This window comes from Erpetoichthys calabaricus, chromosome 2 (genome assembly GCF_900747795.2).
Source record: "Erpetoichthys calabaricus chromosome 2, fErpCal1.3, whole genome shotgun sequence".
NCBI classification, from domain to species: Eukaryota; Metazoa; Chordata; class Cladistia; order Polypteriformes; family Polypteridae; genus Erpetoichthys; species Erpetoichthys calabaricus.
In genome coordinates this window covers 84,624,221-84,642,415 of record NC_041395.2, presented here as the reverse complement: position 1 = coordinate 84,642,415, position 18,195 = coordinate 84,624,221, and the positions used below count along the sequence as shown (strand labels likewise).

General features: G+C 38.1%; 1 protein-coding gene across 1 annotated transcript in view; it reads right to left on the bottom strand.

The window, feature by feature from the left end:
- The window catches only part of sv2a (synaptic vesicle glycoprotein 2A), an 885,655-nt gene that overhangs the window by 715,784 nt on the left and 151,676 nt on the right, over positions 1-18,195 (bottom strand). Inside the window, exons 8-12 of the mRNA XM_028794012.2 lie at positions 11,285-11,373; positions 5,040-5,204; positions 3,438-3,571; positions 2,879-3,082; positions 832-991 (exon numbers count right to left, since the gene is read on the bottom strand). Coding sequence (XP_028649845.2) covers positions 832-991; positions 2,879-3,082; positions 3,438-3,571; positions 5,040-5,204; positions 11,285-11,373 — 752 coding nt within the window. The remainder of the gene's footprint in view (positions 1-831; positions 992-2,878; positions 3,083-3,437; positions 3,572-5,039; positions 5,205-11,284; positions 11,374-18,195) is intronic.

The window sequence follows — 18,195 nt, the reverse complement described above, 5'->3', positions numbered from 1 at the left end:
ACTGCGGCTCCCACATACCAAAGGCTATACCTTTGTAATGTTTCACTATGGCTGTAAGTGCTCTTTTCATCTTTGGCCAAGTCAGAATCTATCTATCTATCTATCTATCTATCTATCTATCTATCAAATTATTCTTGATGAAGGGAACACAAAGTATTACCAATAAAGCTTCAGGTACCTTTTTATAATTTCTCTCCACCCAAATCACTGTCCTGTTGCTTTATTGGATGTATGTGCACATTACAACCACAGAAACGTAGCATGACATACAGTTTAGCTCTTGATTTGACATTGTGTGATGTGTTGAAGGTACTATGATGTAGTATAGGCATGTTGAAGGCACTGAGTGCACCATGTCACTGTGATATAGTGCACACACACACATATATATGTATAACATGCACATCTTTTATATGTGAATAACTGTATTATTGCTTCCTTCCTTGAACTCTGCAGCCAGGAATGACACATAGCTCCTCCACCTCATGAATTTAAATTGGCTAAGCAGATACCGGGAAATGAAATAGACATAATATGTAATAAAATAAATAAATGCTGGGCCAAGAAAAATAATGCATTCTTTTATACAAAAACACAGACATTGTACTGTATTCCGTGTTTCTAACATTACAAAAATACAGAATTTAGTTCTTTTCATTTTAAGACTAAACAGATCACCAAAACTTAACAAGATTCCACCCTCTCTAGGGCTGATTGCTGCCTAACTCTGAAGAGGATTGAGTTCAGAAAACAGACAGGATTAAAAATAATAAAATTGGATTTCAACAAAAATCTGCAGCTACAACATTTGCCAGGACCAAAAGTTTGTACCTTTTATCAGAAGGGTAGAGCTCGACGGTTAGCACATCCAGGGCATTCCAGGAGGCAATGCTGACACCACCAAAAAGACAGAGCAGTGCAATCATGGCTGACTCATTGCTTCCAAAAGACAGGAAGAAACAACTTATGCAGGACATTACACTAGAACCCGCTGCAAAGAAAGAAAGAAAGAAAGAAAGAAAGAAAGAAAGAAAGAAAGAAAGAAAGAAAGAAAGAAAGAAAGAAAGAAAGAAAGAAAGAAAGAAAGAAAGAAAGAAAGAAAGATGTTAAGGTTAATCTTAAATTTTAATTTAAATGTTTTCTTAGAAATCTCAAACATTGGCCACCTTGAGCAGATGACTAAATTGCCTTAGAAGTAGTTGGTAACATTTTAATTTTAAGGTAATTTAATTGTAAATAAATTGTAGGAATAAGGTGAAGAAAATGTTGCCTTAATTACTTTTCATATTATACAATAACTAATTTCTCTGAAAGAAAAAAACAGCTCATTTGAAGGTTTGCTTCCCCCAGTTTTTTAAATTACAATACAAATGAAGATAACAGCCTGTACTGAGGCCCTCAGGGTGCGTACGAGTTCAGATTTATGTATAGAAATGTTTTACTTTGCTATCTTCTTCCTCTTTTTAAAATCAAATATAAATGTGATCTAAAGTGAGGCTGCTAGTAAGAAGTTGTCAGTACATTTCAAATACAACATACTTGGAAAGTTTTTACAGAGTATAGTATTTTTTAATTCTTGTTTATGTTTATTTTTCTGTTTTTTGTGTATTAGTTTTATACAATTGTTTAATTTTTTTCTTTTTGTGTTTACATGCACACACAAAAACAGGACAGCGCGAGTAACCCAGTTAAGAAAGAAACCTGATTCCTTAAAAAAAAAACCCACTTGCATTCCATTTATTGAGTTCTCCTTTGGCAAAACTCCCCAAAGTCATAACAACACACTGAATAAAGATTAAACATCATCAATAGCAGTTATTAATCTGAAAACAAGCATTGTGCTGCTGAGCTTAGCACTATATATTCAGTTCATCAACATAAATTTAGTGATTTCTGTAATATTGAGTTAGATTATTTCAACTAGGAGGAGAAATAATGATACTAATGCTATTACTTGAGCATTTGCATCAGAAAATGTAACTTTGTAGATGATTTCACTGCTTTCTACTTATGGCTGCTGGATGCGTAAGCGAAGCAATGACATGTGCCGGGTAACAGAGTGCAATGGGCATTCTGAGACAACGAAATTCTTAACTGCAGCCCAGTTAAGGGTTTACATGGTCACAAAACCGGGTTACCTGCAAAGAAATCAAAGGGTGTTAACAGTTTCTCAGAGACCAACATCCCAGTTTCTGTAGCTGGAATACGGGTTTACATGTCATTTTTGGAACTGGTTTCTTTGAATAACCTAGTTATTAAACACCCTCATTATGAGTATTCTGTTTTTCAATTTTGCGATTTTCCTTTTGTTTGGTCATGTTGATTCGTTTGTCCTAATATCTGTAAGTGGGACCAAAGGGGATGGGGCTCCCAGACTGTGCAGATGTGCAGGTTATTAATCTACTTGTGGTGGCCTATGAAAAGAACTTGCATATATGTCAGGCCAATTCTGAGGAATTAACACTCCCTGCTCATGTTGTTTCAGTACCGTTTTGTGTTGCTAATATGGTAAGTAACCTTCTGACCTCTGGTTAGAACCCATCTCTGAATTTACTGCTGTGAGTACCAATGGTCTCGTACCTTAAGTTTTTTTAAACATCAGGCTTGTGTGTGTGTTGGGACTTTTTGAACTTTACGGCCTAGAATTGCAACATTGACGAATGAAGCATATTCAGTTCAGAAAAAAAAAAATGTCAAAAGAAATAAATTTGAAAAGACCTCTTACTTATGGTACAGAACAGAAGATCATTTAATACATACAATAGTCTGCTATGTAACTTCAAATAAAGTATAATTGTACACTTTCACATGAGTGCTATACGTCATGATAAATAATACGTTCTGTTTCTGAACTCCTGGCATATCCTGGAAAACTCACCTAACATCCTAAGACGGCCGATCTTGTCCATAAGCAAAGCAGAGACAATGTTGCCTGGTAACACAGCAAGGGTGCCCAAGAAGCTGACAAAGTAAATCATGTAAGCGTTGTTGTCATCACCAAAATCCAGCATGCAGCCTTCTTTGTTGTGCAGGAAGGTACTGTTGATTAGCTTGCTGTTGACAAACCGGTACTGGAACAGATCTGAAATGAAGTTGTACCCTTTGAGTGATTTTAAATAAAGTAAAGATTAAATGATAACTGTAGTAATAAAAATTTTGTGTAGCCTTGGACATTCTGGGTCATTTTTTCTTAAATGAATTCATAAATCTTAATTTGTATGAATGTCAGACTACAAGATTATAATCCTGCCACTATCTTTCTGTCTTCCCCCTTCTACTTCTGAATTGCGTGCATATACACCTCATCTGTTGACTCAGCCCATGTGACACTGTTGCTGACTTAGCTCTCAATTACACAATCGACCTAAAAGTCTGCCTTTCAAAGTGTAAATGTGCACAAGCATTAGGGATTCCATTTGAACCAAACATCTCCTCACCAGTATTGTAGAAGTGCGTGGAAATGAAAGTGCAGTTCTTAAAGAAGGTATTTGTGGAAGTGATGTCTTCAAAGTAGCACTCCTCAAAAAGGGAGTCTTCAAATATCACAGACTTCATCTTGAGATTCAAGAACCTAAAACAAATATTGCAGTCTAATCAAAAGTCACATCCTCATATGTTTCCATGAAAATTAAGGAAAATATTATTGTAGGAAAAGATTTAATGTTCACCATTACACATAAAAATCTACTAATATTATCAATGGGTTGAGCCAAAGCCTTCACTGGTGTCTGAAATGAACGTTGACAGCTATTTGGAATAAGAACAAGCACAAGAAGAGCCACCAGTTTGCCGTTTCACAATACTTTAATAGCAGATGCCTTTTATCTTTACAAAGTATGATAAATGTATTTTGTATATAATCTCTTTATGAGGTGAACCCCAGATGCACTGCCTTTTTCAAGTTCGGAGCCACAGTATATTATACTAGTTAACATATTATTTGTTGACTGGAAGCCATGATGTTTACAATAAAAAGCCTTAGTCACTAGAACATGCTGGCAATCTCTTCTTTTTTAACTAATTATCACAAACTGCAAATTTATTTATATATGGTTAACAACTTTGTCAACAGTTGACCCTGTTTTGCTGTTGATGGTGTAAACGTACATTTAGTGCAGGATTAAAATGAGCATTTACAGCTCTACAAGCAAGGAGGGAGCATGCAGTATTAGCACATAAGGTGCTAAGATGCTAAAATGCTTTCTAAACCACATCCTTACCAGTACAAGGTAAAGGAAATTGAACAAATCAGTGATATTTAAGGGGGGGGGGGGGGGGACAATAAATGAGCTTAAATTGACCAACATCTACCTGGCTGCTAACCTGGATGTTTTCGTCAGAATTTGATGTTATTCATAAGTGGTTAGAAATGTTTTTCATTAGATATCATTAAAAGTGGAGTTTAGTTTATGTTTGAATTTTATTTCTTTCATAATGATGACACAAATTTGATTAATTTACTTTATATTCCACTTAACCTGGCAAATGTGTCTTGTTCAGTAAGATTCCTTTGTTAAAGTAAGCTAAATCAATCAACTGCGTTAGTTCATTTGTTCATCCATTTTCAGAACACAATTTTGCCTGTTTACATCTAAGCCTACGCCAGCCACATTTGGCACAAGTCAATAAACAATAAAAAAATACAGGATAAGAATCAAGTCTATTGTCATGGGTATATTTGTTGCTGACTAATGAATCAACATGAATAATCAGCTAGGAAGTACCTCCATTTTTTAATTATGCGGTAATCATTCATACACCAATTATCACTGTCTACTGATTTCTACTTGGTGTTTTGGCTGGAGAGAAAAGCCAAGCAAAATGACACCTTTTATTGGCTAACTAAAAAGATTACAATATGCAAGCTTTCGAGGCAACTCAGGCCCCTTCTTCAGGCAAGATGTAATCAAGATGTAAGATGTAAAGTTTTGGCTGGGAAACTGACACAGAAAGAAACACCAGATAGACAGCATACATATTTATTTCAAATGCACATGCACATTTACAAACAGAAAATGTAACAGAGAGTTCTGACTCACTTGTCATTAAAATATTCTCCATTGCGGTGAATCTGATTCTCCAAAGTGAAGTTGAAGGTGAAGTGTTCCAGTTTCTCTTTGGTGAATACTTTAGTCCGGAGAGCATATTCCTGTCTCTGCATGTACTTAATCATGTCAGGAAACCACACCGTCAGACCGTAGTAGCTGAGTATCAAATTGAAATGTAAAAGGAGTGTTAAGGGATCAACGATAACAGCACAGAGTAGAATCAACACTGAACACAAACCTATATTAATAACTGCAAGAGCCATCAGTAGCACAGCGTGAAGAATTTAAACAAAATAAAGCACTCTGAGGATTACAATTATGACAATTATGTTTGATTTGGCATTACTCATTACGACTTGTAGAGGCAGAATTTAAAAGCATAGCTGCAGAAATCATTGTTTCCTTATTCAGAGGTTGTTTGCTTTTCGGCCCATTTAAGCTCTGGGGTAATATCTCCCTAGTGATTTCTGACAACTGTTTTCTCAAAAGTGGTCATTACCAGTGAAATTCTGAATAAGCTTACATATTCTACTTGTGTCATATTCTGAATAAGCTTACACATTCTACTTGTGTCATTTGAAGCCTAGAAAACAGAGACAACACGTGCATCCAAGTGTTTGAAGATCTCTTATATTCATGTTTCTCTGCCTTATTCTGATTGTTAATTTTGGTTGACACTACTTGGATTTTTCCAACGAGATAACCATATTATATATAACATTCTGAAGAATGCCATTTTAGATTTGCAAAATCACAAACAAATCAACTAATCTACTGTATTATCTCACATGTTTAAAGGATACAGTTGATATTTTTGAAGTTAGTTATTTCTTCACAATCATAGCATAAATTAATTAACAACATAAAATTGCATTCTAAAATAAAGCATTTTTTATACATTTTAAAAATATTTTGTTCTTGAAGTTTGCAATGTCATTGAGGGGTATATGGGTCGTAGCTTGAAAAAAAGACTTAAACTTACCAAATACGTCTATTTTGTAAGGCTGGAATGTTATCAGATATTAATCTGTGTCTTGAGATTGCACAAACATTGTAAAATGGTGGATTCATATCAACTTAGAATGGAATAAAAAAAATAAATTAAACAAATTGCTTGTGGGTTTCAGCCATTTTAAAATCACCTCTGCACCTCATCTTTTCGATTGTGTCTAAATCTATGGCTATGGCATGGTTTCCTCTAGCTCATTTTGTGAATCCCAGACTCACCATTTTCATTTTGAGAACCCACTCCTGACAGACATGTTTTCTTTCAGGATTTAGACAAATAAACTATCATTTCAAATCGGTAGTATGTCCGACTATGAAGACTAGGATATATTTAGCATAATCGTTGAAATATAGTTGTATGAGCCAGAATATACTGATGAGGAGCTCCAAAAGATTGAAAAAGAAACAGACAGGACAAGAGAATTGGAGAGACAAAAGTGCAAAATATGCAACTGTAAGGTACAAAGATGCAATGAACAAGTGGAAAATGTGAAGTAATGGCCTCTGAGGAAGTGTGTCTCTGTTGCTGGTAGTTGGATATGCTGCTTAAAATTTAAAACTTAGATGTGTTGGAGGATGATCCACTTTATTACAGTAATTAGCAGTATGTTTTACTGATGTAAACAAATTTTCAGCTATCGTCAATTAAGAAGTTCTGGGAACATTTTTCCACTTTAGAAAATTAAACTGGAAGAAATAAAGATTTTAGTTTTTTTCCCCAGCTTTTTTTTTATCTGATCTCCTGGCCATTTTACTTTATCAATTAACACGTCTTTAGAGACTTACAATACAATATTGTATATAAGGATGCTACTCTTCTACTAATACTCTACAGTGCATCCAGAAAGTATTCACAGCGCATCACTTTTTCCACCTTTTGTTATGTTACAGCCTTATTCCAAAATGGATTAAATTCATTTTTTTCCTCATAATTCTGCATACAACACCCCATAATGACAACGTGAAAAAAGTTTACTTGAGGTTTTTGCAAATTTATTAAAAATAAATCCGCTTCAGTTTCAGCTGCTGTGAAATGGCTCACTCGGAATATGTTTTGAACAGCAGTTGACTCTGATAATTTCTGATCAGGAACATGTTCTCTTTTTACCTCTTAGGCTGCAGGTAAGCCATCCACAGTGAAATGAGCATTACAGACTCACAGATCCACTTTCAGTCTTCTATTTGAGTATTCACATCCAATTTAAGCATTACAAGCCATAACTGTAAGGTATCGTGGTTGCCATAAGGAGATTGATGGAAACTGTCAACACTTTGTTTTTTTTAAGTGTACGTTTACACACTAGTTATGCTCATTTGTGAACCATTTTCTTGAACGACAAAATTGCTCTAAACATCTTCAGATATGTGTTTGTTTTTGTACTGATCAGCTTTCTTATTAATGTCTAAACTCCACTCACGATGGTGACCGTAGGCAAACATGGGAACAGGAAAAGTATTGTAGCGCCAGCACCAAATGTCAGAATGGATCCTCTTGTAGTTTGCAAGGCTCTTTTAGGTGGCTCACTATTTTGAAAAGGGCCGCTCACCATTGCTGCTTCTTCTTCTTTCAGCTGCTCCCGTTAGGGGTTGCCACAGCAGATCATCTTCTTCCATATCTTTCTGTCCTCTGCATCTTTTTCTGTTACACCCATCACCTCCATGTCCTCTCTCACCACATCCATAAACCTTCGCTTAGGCCTTCCTCTTTTTCTCTTCCCTGGCAGCTCTATCCTTAGCATCCTTCTCCCAATATACCCAGCATCTATCCTCTGCACATGTCCAAACCAACCCAATCTCGCCTCTCTGACTTGAGCTGACCCTCTAATGTACTCATTTCTAATCCTATCCATCTTCGTCACACCCAGTGCAAATCTTAGCATCTTTAACTCTGCCACCTCCAGCTCTGTCTCCTGCTTTCTGGTCAGTGCCACCATCTCCAACCCATATAACATAGCTGGTCTCACTACTGTCCTGTAGACCTTCCCTTTCACTCTTGCTGATATCCGTCTGTCACAAATCACTCCTGACACTCTTCTCCACCTATTTCACCCTGCATGCACTCTCTTTTTCACTTCTCTTCCACAATCCCCATTACTCTGTACTGTAGATCCCAAGTATTTAAACTCATCCACCTTCGCTAACTCTACTCCCTGCATCCTCACCATTCCACTGACCTCCCTCTCATTTACACACATATATTCTGTCTTGTTCCTACTGACCTTCATTCCTGTCCTCTCTAGAGCATATCTCCACCTCTCCAGGGTCTCCTCAACCTGCTTCCTACTATTGCTACAGATCACAATGTCATCAGAAAACATCATAGTCCACGTGGACTCCCGTCTAATCTTGTCTGTCAACCTGTCCATCACCACTGCAAATAAGAAAAGGCTCAGAGCCAATCCCCGATGTAATCCCACCTCCAAATTGAATGCATCCGTCACCACAGTCACACTCCCTCGTACATATCCTGTACAACTCTTACGTACTTCTCTGCCACTCCCATCTTGCTCATACAATACCACAACTCCTCTCGAGGCACCCTGTCATATGCTTTCTCCAGGTCCACAAAGATGCAATGCAACTCCTTCTGGCCTTCTCTATACTTCTCCATCAACACCCTCAGAGCAACATCGCCTCTGTGGTGCTCATACTGCTGCTCACTAATCATCACTTCTTAACCTAGCTTCCACTACTCTTTCCCATAACTTCATGCTGTGGCTCATCAATTTTATCCCCCTGTAGTTACTACAGCTCTGCACATCCCATATTCTTAAATATCGGCACCAGTACACTTCTTCTCCACTCCTCTGGCATTCTCTCACTTTCCAAGATTCCATTAAACAATCTGGTTAAAAACTCCACTGCCATCTCTCCTAAACACCTACATGCTTCCACAGGTATGTCATCTGGACCAATGGCTTTTCCATTCTTCACCCTCTTCATAGCTGTCCTTACTTCCTCCTTGCTAATCTGTTGCACTTCCTGATTCACTGTCTCCATATCATCCAACCTCTTCTCTCTCTCATTCTCTTCATTCATAAGCCTCTCAAAGTACTCTTTCTATCTGCTCAACACACTCTCCTCACTTGTGAGTACATTTCCATCTTTATCCTTTATTACCCTAACCTGCTGCACATCTTTCCCAGCTCGGTCCTTCTGTCTAGCCAATCAGTACAGGTCCTTTTCTCCCTCTTTAGTGTCCAACCTCTCATAAAACTCATCATATGCTTTTTCTTTAGCCTTCGCCACCTCTCTCTTCACTTTGCGCCGTATCTCCTTGTACTCTTGTCTACTTTCTGCATCTTTCTGACTATCCCACTTCTTCTTTGCCATCCTCTTCCTCTGTATACTCTCTTGTATTTCCTCATTCCACCACCAGGTTTCCTTTTCCTCCTTCCTCTTTCCAGATGTCACACCAAGCACCCTTCTTGCTGTCACACTTACTACATCTGCTGTAGTTTCCCAGCTATCTAGTAACTCTTCACTACCACCCAGTGCCTGTCTCACCTTCTCCCTAAACTCAACCTTGCAGTTTTCCTTTTTCAACTTCCACCATTTGATCCTTGGCTCTGCCCTCACTCTCTTCCTCTTCTTAATCTCCAACGTCATCCTACACACCACCATCCTATTCTGCTTTCTGCTTAACTACACTTTCCCCTGCCACTACTTTGCATCTTCAATCTCCTTCAGATTGACTCTTCTGCATAGGATGTAATCTACCTGTGTGCATCTTCCTCCACTCTTATACGTCACCCTATGTTCCTCCCTCTTCTTAAAATACGTATTCACCACAGCCATGTCCATCCATTTGGCAAAATCCACTATCCTCTGACCTTATTCATTCCTCTCCTTGACACCATACCTACCCATCACCTCCTTGTCTCCTCTGTTCCCTTCACCAACATGCCCATTGAAATCCACTCCAATCACCACTCTCTGTCCCTTGGGTACACTGTTCATCACTTTATCCAACTCAGAAATCTTCTTTCTCATCCATTGCAGACCCAACTTGCGGGGCATATGCACTAACACCATTCATCATCACACCTCCAATTTCCAGCTTCATAATCATTACTCTGTCTGACACTCTTTTCACTTCCAAAACACTCTTCACATACTGTATCTTCAGAATAACCCCTACTCCATTTCTCCTCCTATCCACACTATGATAGAACAATTTGAATCCACCTCCAATCCACCTGGCCTTACTCCCCTTCCATTTAGTCTCTTGCATGCACTATATATCAACCTTCCTTCTCTCCATCATATCGGCTTACTCTCTCCCCTTACCAGTCATGCTGCCAACATTCAAAGTTCATAGGCTTGAAGGGCACACAGGTCCGCAGGTGATAGTAAAAGACTTAAAACTTACTAAATATGTCTACTTTGAAGCAGCAAAGGTTTCTTTTTAAGAAAACATACCTTCCTTTTTTATGAGGAATCATAGATTCTAGATAGAATTCTATTTACGACATTGCAGGCTTGCTATTTTTATAAGCTCACTTGCCGCTGACTCTGAAGCTGCTTATTTGCATAATGGAATACCAGCTTATACTATGGGTTCTTCATCCCTGGCTAATGCAACCTGTTAATGCCATTGCAGTTTTCTTTCCTTAAGAAAAATAGTTTCAAGAAGGAGTGATAAAATAATCACTTCTAGTTTCCATTCATTATATTAATGATTCCTCATAAACAAGGAAGGTATGTTTTCTTAAAAAGAAACTTTTGCTGCTTCAAAGTAGACATATTTGGTAGGTGTTAAGTCTTTTATTATCACCTGCGGAACTGTGTACCCTTCAGGTCCATTTAAAAAAAAAATGCTTCACTTTAGAATACAATTTAATGTGGCAAATTAATATATATCGTGATTGTGAAGAAATAACTTTGACTTGAAAAATACCAAACATGTCCTTTAACAAAGTTCAGGTCAGAGTGGGCACCTGTCCTTTCCAGGGCACAGTTATGTTTATTCCTACCAGTCTAATTTAGCCAAGCAAGGCCCTTACCCTGAAAGTTGCTGTACAATGGCTGACCCTGTGGTCTAACCTCCAAAGGGCATGCAAAAAGACAATTTTCTCCTCTGGGATTAATAATGTATATCAAATAATAAAAAAAAACTAACACATACTTTTCAGGATGTGGGAGGAATTATTTTGAATTCTTAAAAAAATGCATTAAATTGCAGATTGGCAAATATTGTAAGTGGGCATTTCTCTCTTTATCCTTACCTGAAAGACATTGTAAACCACACTGCCATCATCATAAGAGTTGTTCTTCTGCATTCTGGGGAAAAGCACTCCAAGAAGTTGGCCCGCACCTGCAAAGGAAGTACAGATAAGGGCTGGTAAATAATATGCACAGAAAAAAATTATTCTTCCCATTTGTAATACCACAGTAACCAGGTCTTCATCTCATCTTGAGGATTTTTCCTTCCCTGCCAAGATTTAAGCTTGGAGAACTTGGTCACTTGGACTATTGCAAGACACAAGAGCCAGTAGTGGTGTTGCTTAATGGCTTATTCCAAAAAATTAAAGATAGACACAGGACAGCAAGGAAGTATAATAAGATAAATAATGGTCACTAATCCATTTGGGTGGGAATAAAAACAACAGTAGCAGAAGATGAAGTGGTCAGGGATAGGTGACAAATACAAGAACAGTACAAACAAAAATGGATGGCAGAGTCAAAAAGTGAGCAGAGTTCTAAACACTCACAAAGTTGGCTAAGCCAGAAACTAGAATAAAGATAAGACTCAATACCTGAGCCATTGCTAAATGTCTTGCAAACAATAACACATGTAACATATGGCTAAAGGCAAACTTAGACCTGAGGTGCAACAACATCAAAAAACAATATTTAAAATCCTGCCCATTATTTTTATGCTCTGATTACAGGTTAGTTTCACCGCATTCAACAAGTGAAAAGATGAACAAATAGCTGAGGCATAAACTGTGCTCAAAAAATTTACAAACAACAATCAGGGTAAAAATAAGTCTCCGGTGATAGCTGAGGAGCTGTTTTTTCCAAGCAACAACAAGCAGGAGATGTGGCTAAGAGCGTAGCTTGGGTTGAGGCAAGACGACATCAAGAAAAAAAATGTTCAACTCCAGCTTCTCATGTCAGTTATGCACACTGGCTTAAGAAGAAGCTGTTAATGGACTTTCATCACAACACAAAAACACTTATCAGTGTACACCACATATATTAATTTTTCTTTGTTAACTGAAAGTATCCAGAGCAGGAGCCTATTCAAGCAAGCATAGGGTGCAAGGCAGGAACAATCCCTAGACAGTCTATTACAATTAATGTCTAATTTTAAAATGTTGAAAGGCTGTATGAACCAGTCCTTGCTCAGAGGCAGTTATGACATACTAGATCAGGTAAGACCTTTTCTAAGTGCTGGGCAGGGGGATTTAAGGCTTTGCATTGATCTTATTGAAACTGTTTGGCCAGTTAGCCTGGGGAAATACAGGTGACTGAGATGTAAGGACAGTCTGGCTGGAGTTAGACTGGAATTAAGTAGGGAGTTAGCCTATCCCATTGGTCCAGGAGGTACATCAAGGAAGCTGGACAAACTTACCGTATATACTCACATATCGGGTCAAGTTAATTCTTGACACCTGAAAAATCGATCATAAAACCAGACCCCAACTTATGCGCCCATTCAAAAATGCGACACTTATTTATTTTTTTTTTACATCTTCTTGCCTCCTCCAATCTCATACCAGTTTCTCAGGCACATCAAAATTTGTTACAGCAGCGCAGTTACCAATTTCTTTTGCTACTTCAACAATGTTTGATTTAAAACCAGTTTCATGTTTTCTTCTGATCGAACGCTCCATTATAAATAAGGGATGCTCTTACAATAAAGGTGCATGAGGGTGTGAGATGGAAAAAACACAAAACAGTGCAAGCATCACTTCGGAATAATTTGTGTATTACGTTGTGGTCACGTAGGCACAATACATAGAAAAAAAAAAGGGCAGTGTGCGCCGTGGTTACTCTCTCAGGTGGACGTTAGCATATCTTAATCTCTTAGACCAATAGCTTGAGTTTTCCGCATTCAACTTATACGACCGACATTATAAAATACCAGAAATTATACGTTAAAATCAAGTCCCAACTTATCCGCCAGTATATACGGTAAACACAGGGTACCAAAAAGGTCTCTCTTTCACTTTCTCTCTCTCCCTTGGCTGCCACATTCAGACACGACATGTCTGTTTATGCCACTCCATCAAGGGCCATGCTGTACCAGTTTGAACTAGAGGCCAATCAGAATACCAAGACAAGCTGTATTATTATAATTTTGCCAACACTCACATTTGTACTCTGGTTGCTTAGATTGCGGGTATATTATCTAGAATGCATAAATAAATGTGTATGTTTCTCTCTTGCCTGTTCTGGCACTAATTATCTGGGGCTATAGAATGTAAAAAAAAGGGGGAATTGATGAACTACGTTAGCAATCAACCCTGAAATTGTGGTAAGAATGTGGGATTTGGGGCATTCTGTTAAGGCACACATAACAAAGAGTATAAAAAGGGAATAGGGTCATCCTAGGACCCTACCACAGCAAAACAATGACCATGTGCATCTATCCTGTTTTAAGAAAATGTTCTGCAAGTGGTGACGTACAGCAACAAATCCAACCTTGTAATAAAGTTAATAGATTAACTGAGCAAGATTTTACCAATTTGGGGCTATATTATGCTAAACTAACATACTTACAAAAATAGTGACTCTCACACGCGGTTCAATAAATTCGATTATAATGTGTTACTATTTAAAATTTGGTTGTACGCACCAGTCAACCAAACAGGAGAAAACCAGAGACCCCAAAAGAAGCTACTACAAACAAGGAAAACACAAAAAACTGCAAAAGCAAGGCAGTCCTGTTGGCAATCAAGCCAGGGTCCATCCGCTATAAGACTGAGGCAAACGTTCCTGATGTTTTATCATATTGTCCAAATTGGAGTTCTGCACATTGTTACAAGTCGCATCCACCTACACAGCAGAGATACTTTCAAGAAAATTCTTATGTTTTGTTATGTTTACAGGTAAATGCTACTCATTTTGAAGAATAGTTCTTATAAGTAACTTCAAAATGCACAAAAATAAGCGTGAGAATATCCTCAAACGATCATCAACAGGTCAGTCTAAACTTTAGGAATCAAAAGTCAGCATCAGAATACCAAAACTATAAAAGTTACTGTCAGCTTCCTAGAGGTAATGGAACAAAGCTACCATTCTTCTCAAAGGAGAAATCTTGAAGATAATGAATCACATCTGATATCTTCACAATCATCTCTTACTGAAATGTCATCATAGTGTCTGCTTATATTATCATCTAAAATGTATTAGTGATACTTTTAGAAGCTTGAAATAAATTATTCTTGCTACAATAGGTGGTCAGGATGAAAACAAAGCGTTTTTTTTTTAATTAAGGCATTGTCAGCCTGATTTTCTGTACCTCTGTGAAATCTTACGGACCTGGAGATATTTCACTATACTACTCCTGAAAGATGCTACTGACTAATTGGGCTGACAGAAATGCCAAAGTCAAAGCTTGATATAGAGAATAAAATAAAACTAACTGCATGACAGAGGAAACTGTTCTCCCTTTCAGCTTCAAAGGCTGGGTCATTTTCTGTTTCACCCCATTAAGATGACTGTCTTTTCACACCTGAATTGATGCTTTTCCGTGAAGCTAGTACAAAGGGGACATTTAAAAGGCACCCCTAAAGCAGGGGACTCAAGTTCAGTTCCTGTAGAGGTGAATTGGTGCCAGGTTTTTGGTACAACGAGTTTGAATAATTAAAGTTTTATTAAAATCCAGTGGTGCCAGAGAAACAATGTCATTGTTGATGTCAGCAAAACTAAAGAGCTGGAAGTAGAAGGCAGACCACATTGCCATTTACAGCTGAGTGGATACTTCTGAGAGAGTGATCAGCTTTAAATAATAAAATAATAATAAGTTACATTTATAGAGCACCTTTCACAAACCCAAGTTCACTTTACATACAGAGTAAAAAAAAAAAAAAAAAAAAAAAAACTTTCCAGGGGAGACAAAACTTCGTAAAAGAGGAAAGTTTTCAGTTGAGATTTAAAGGTGGAGAAAGAGGAGCAATCTCAGAGAGACTGAGGAAGAGAGTTCCAGAGTTGAGGGGCTATAGCACTGAAGGACCAAGGTGGAGAGTCTGGTGCGTGGGACAGTAAGGAGATTCCTGCTCGAGGACCTGAGAGAGCGACAAGGAGTGTAAGGAGCTAGTAGCTGAGTGAGGTAGAGGGGGACAAGGTTATGCAGGGCTTTGAAGGTGAGAAGCAGAATCTTGAATTTAATTCTTGATGGAACCGGTAACCAGTGAAGAACAGGGGAGATGTGAGCAAAACGATTTGTGTGGGTGAGGACTCTAGCTGCGGAGTTCTGAATATACTGTAGCTTCTGTATAGATTTTGCAGGGAGGCTAATGAAGAGGGAATTACAGAAATCAATACAAGACATTATGAAACAATGAACCAGAGTTTCAGCATCATTAATGGACAGAGGCTCACCAATGAATGTATGGTATTGATGATCCATGATGAACGGACATGGGCACAGCACATCTCAGCTCTTGTCAAGAAGGCTCACCAATACCTTTACTTCCTCCCATGTCTTAGGAAAGTTCAGATTTCTCCATCTGTTCTCATAGGTGCTCAACAGAGTTCATCCTTACTACATCCTGGGATGGCATCTGCACAGCTCAAAATTGTAAATCTTTGCAAAGGGTGTTGAAGGCGGCAGAGAATATAACCAGAACCAGTGCCTTCTATTTAGGAAATATATAACACTTTCTACCTTAGAAAGGCAAACTGGATTATTAAAGACCTTAGCCATCCCGAACAGTCATTTTTCTCACTTCTTCCCTTCTGGAAAATGGTACAGGACTATTGGCACTCGCACCAATACAAAATGCAACAGCTCTGAGCTCCTGATCCTTAATGTTGTGCAGGACATGCCATTTATTTCAAAACTACCTAGAATGAAGGTGAAGCAAAACAAAAGCTTAGAAAGAAAAAGTACCAAATCGTTCATCGTCATCATTTCAATCACCAGTGCCCTTCTAAGTATCTGACAAAAATAAGGGAAGACTTGTGGGACACAGGTAGGAATGTTTTGTCATATAAAAAAACTACAGATGAAGGCCTAAAGAAGGTGAGATTTAGTAGTTCGCTAGTAATTGTACCTTCACTAGCGATTATCAGATTTCCATACACAGGTAAGGGTATCAATATACAGTAAATGCATATATCAGTTTTAATCCTGCTTACTACAATGAGCACTGCAAAGAGACAAAAAGCCCTTTATCAGCAGGGACCTGTTCCAGATGGGATGCCATTACATCTTAGAACAACAAGCTATTATTTGATTAATTGAAACATGTGAATCTTAAAGAAAAGATTTAATATTTTGTAAGCAAGCTAACGTGAAAAGCGCAGCTGGTGATATAAATGTTAAATGTCTGTTATTGCAAAGGCACACTAATTTAATTAGCTTCTACACTGGATCCTTGAAAAAAGCTGTTAGTCTTAATGGAACTTCCTCTGTGACAATAGATTTCAGTAGTAACATTTATAATAATATTTTCTGCATTTATATTAATGAGAAGAAAAACGCAACTGTAACAAAATGAATGAATTAATGAATCAATGAATCAACAAATAAATCCGTCTATCGCTATTAAATAATACCCTTCATTGAAAAAATGAATACAATGCACTTTACAAAAGCAAGCAAGAACAAAATACAAATATTCAGGAATTTGCAATGCATGATAAAATTACAAGAAACAAACTTGAGTGTACATAATAAAGATTAGCCGGACTGTAGATGGCAGCAGATGAAATGCCAATATAGTGAAAAGAAAGTCAGAATAGATGTTATGAAAGAATCAAATTAGAGAATTGAGTTAAAGGGAGGTGGCACGGTGGTGCAGTGGGTAGTGCTGCTGCCTCACAGTTAGAAGACCCGGGTTCATTTCCCAGGTCCTCCCTGCGTGGAGTCTGCATGTTCTCCCCGTGTCTGTGTGGGTTTCCTCCGTCCAACGACATGCAGGTTAGGTGCATTGGCCATTCTAAATTGTCCCTAGTGTGTGCTTGGTGTGTGTAAGTGTGTGTTTGTGCCCTGCGGTGGGCTGGCGCCCTACCCGGGGGTTTGTTTCCTGCCTTGTGCCCTGTGTTGGCTGGGATTGGCTCCTGTGTTAGGATGTAGCGGGTTGGATAATGGATGGATGGATGGAGTTAAAGGGAAAAAAAACATTCAAATGTAAGCAGGAAGCGCTGTCAATGTAATCAAGATATGAAAGAGACCCCAATGGAGCTTCACAAACAGACCTAGATATAAAAAATTCTAGACAGTAACATAAAAAACTTACAAATGAAAACTGTAAGGGATATCCGATAAGGTAATATTTTGATCACAAATCAGCATTTAACTTTGTAAAGGTTGACATTTAGATCTGTTGTAAACTACAGACATTGTGCTGTGGAATAAACATCGCATTTTTCAAGCCTCTAGAAATTAGCACAGCCCACAAAGCAGCTGTCTTACATCCACGAAGTGCACATGACTGATTCAATCCAAATCCAATGTCTGCCTGTCTGTCTGTAAGTCTGTCCGCTTTTCACGAGAGAACTACTTATTTATTTGATTTATTTCCGCAAATCCAAGAGATACGCAGTGGGCCTTTGCCCTTCTCATTCATGCACCAGCCTCGTGGCATATCTTACATCCACTTAGCTAGCGAACGAGAGAACTACTTAACGGATTTAGATCAGGCTTTTTTCTAGAATTTGCATGAACATTCTGGTTAATTTTGCAAATTCTCCGATCATGCTAAGAATCACAGTTCGCTTGCAGGAGTGATATATTTGTGCTAATCCGAGACAGAGATTGTGGGTCAAGGGGAGGGGAAGCATGACGTTAGGAGTAGGGAGCCGGGCAGGGCCCTCCTAGAAGTGAAGCCGCGAGGGACGGCTAGTTCTTGTATATTTTGAAAAATTCAGAGTACAGGTTTAAATCAATATTTGAATGAATTGTGGTAAATTCTACATGTACAATCATTTTGGCATATTATGTTTATGTGTTTGTGAAGCA